Source organism: Clupea harengus, chromosome 8 (assembly GCF_900700415.2).
Source record: "Clupea harengus chromosome 8, Ch_v2.0.2, whole genome shotgun sequence".
Classification (NCBI taxonomy): domain Eukaryota; kingdom Metazoa; phylum Chordata; class Actinopteri; order Clupeiformes; family Clupeidae; genus Clupea; species Clupea harengus.
The window spans coordinates 26596010-26598274 of NC_045159.1; the positions used below are offsets into that span (position 1 = coordinate 26596010).

Below are 2265 nucleotides of genomic sequence, written 5' to 3' on the forward strand. Positions count from 1 at the left end.
TCGTCAATTCCCTCGGAAACACCCCCTGCTGTGAAGCCTCCATGGCCTCGGCAGATGCGCGTCCTCCCTGCCTCGCTGTAAACGGAGCGTGGCTTTGGCAGCCTCACAGTGAAAGGGCGAGATGAGTGGTGGAGTGAGATTGCTTCAGCAGCGTCAGCTCTCGAGATCAGTCTCTGTTTAACACACCTGGCAGGGTGTTGTGGCATCAGCGAGCAAGCGAGGGGGTGAGAGCAAGCGAGGGGGAAATTAATTGATCTGGCCTGCTTGTTGTGCTAATGACAGATCGAGCCTGGCGCGGGTGATTAACGCTCCGCTGCGCTCCACTCCACTCCGCAGGTAGAGTGTCATCGATCAGGCCCAGCTGGAGGGGCTGTCGTGTCGGCGAGCCCAGGCCAAGACAGGGATGCGGTCGGATAGTCCAAAAACAAAATGACACCCTATATCCTTTTCCAAACCACTTTTCCTTGACCTCGGTGGATAATGCCATGAGGCCAAACAAAGATGTGAAGGAGAATTCATAATAATAATAATAATAATAAAACTTTATTTATATTTATTTATATATATATAAGGACTATGAGAACCCAACTGATAGAGAAATGTGAAACTCTGACTATAATCAAGGATATGTGTGTGTATTAATGAATGCCTTTGTATTAATTATATGTCTTTGTGTACTGAAACATGGCTTTTGGGCGAATTTGTTGTGTGAATTTTCGCCCAACACCAACTGCACTTACACTTTAGCCTGTGTAATTATGCGACAGCAGATGATTGACGTGGGTTTTTAAATGTTGCCGCTGCAAGGAATTGTGCGACGGCATTATCTCTTTTACTTCCGTAAAGAATGGTCCGATGTACCCTATGGTACATGAGATAAGAAAGGAAGCACTGAAGCACTGAAGCACCTTTCCTAAGTATTTAGAGAATTCGACCGGCTCTTATCATGGCTGCCACTTGGACACCTTCGGGTCATTTCCCTCGGTTAGGAACCTTCCAACTGCTGCCCCGCACACACACACACACACACACACACACACACACACACACACACACACACACACACTCACACTCACACTCACACTCACACTCACACACACACACACACACACTCACACTCACACACACACACACACACACCCCCCCTATCCAACTGCAGCGCCGGTGTGAGCTCACACACACACACACACACACACACACACACACCCCCTATCCAACTGCAGCCCCGGTGTGAGCTCAGGCGTTACCTCTGCAGCATGTTTACCTCTGCAGCATGTTAATTTCAAAAGCCAGTTTGGTAATGCAGACCATTGACAACAGCAGCAGCACAGAAGGGTGATCTCCTCCTGGGTAGTCTCCCATAGCCGGGCGTAAATTCACTAGATAATGTCTTGGGACAGCGATAGGAGAATCTGATCCAAACATGGGTGGGATGGATGGATTGTGGTGTGCTTACTACATTTCTACATCCGATCCATTTACATTCCATAGATGCAAGCAGAAAAACAGCAGAGAAAGAGTATTGAGATCATCAGGTAGAAGGGCCAGGTGAGCACATTGCTACACACTTCTTTCAGTACCAAACATTTCAATGTGTTGTTCCTGGGCATGTACCCTTGCCTTGACACACAATCCTGTAGCCCAAGCTGGCCGTGTGTGTGTGACTGACTCTAGAGGGATCCGGTGATATGACCGGTGATATGGCTTTAATAATGTCCACACGTGAAAAGAGTGTTAAAAGCCCTACGGCAATGGTACGGTGATATGGCTTTAATGTCCACACGTGAAAAGAGTGTTAAAAGCCCTACGGCATTGGTACGGTGATATGGCTTTAATGTCCACACGTGAAAAGAGTGTTAAAAGCCCTACGGCCACAGAGACGCTCACACACACACACACACACACACACACACACACACACACACATGGCTTCCACACGTGAAAAGAGTGTTAAAAGCCCTACGGCACTGGTACGGTCACACACACACACACACACACACACACACACACACACACACACACACACACACACACACACACACACACACACACACACACACACACACACACACACACACACGGCACTGGTACATTACTTTGGTTCTCATGATCTCCTGAATGGCCGCTTCAAACTCCTGAGAGTTGTTGAAGTCCACGGTCACGACGTTGGGCCTCCCGATGCGCTGCTCGGCGTACGGGTGCTGGGAAGAGACCTGGCAAAGAAAGAGCAGAGCATCACTCTCTACCTTAACGCTCGCTTAACAT

The 2265-nt window shown here is 48.6% G+C and overlaps 1 protein-coding gene across 1 annotated transcript in view; it reads right to left on the bottom strand.

The window, feature by feature from the left end:
- LOC122133099 (alpha-1,6-mannosylglycoprotein 6-beta-N-acetylglucosaminyltransferase B-like) overlaps positions 1 to 2265 on the bottom strand; it is a 9599-nt gene that overhangs the window by 4761 nt on the left and 2573 nt on the right. Inside the window, exon 2 of the mRNA XM_042708510.1 lies at positions 2081 to 2213. Coding sequence (XP_042564444.1) covers positions 2081 to 2213 — 133 coding nt within the window. The remainder of the gene's footprint in view (positions 1 to 2080; positions 2214 to 2265) is intronic.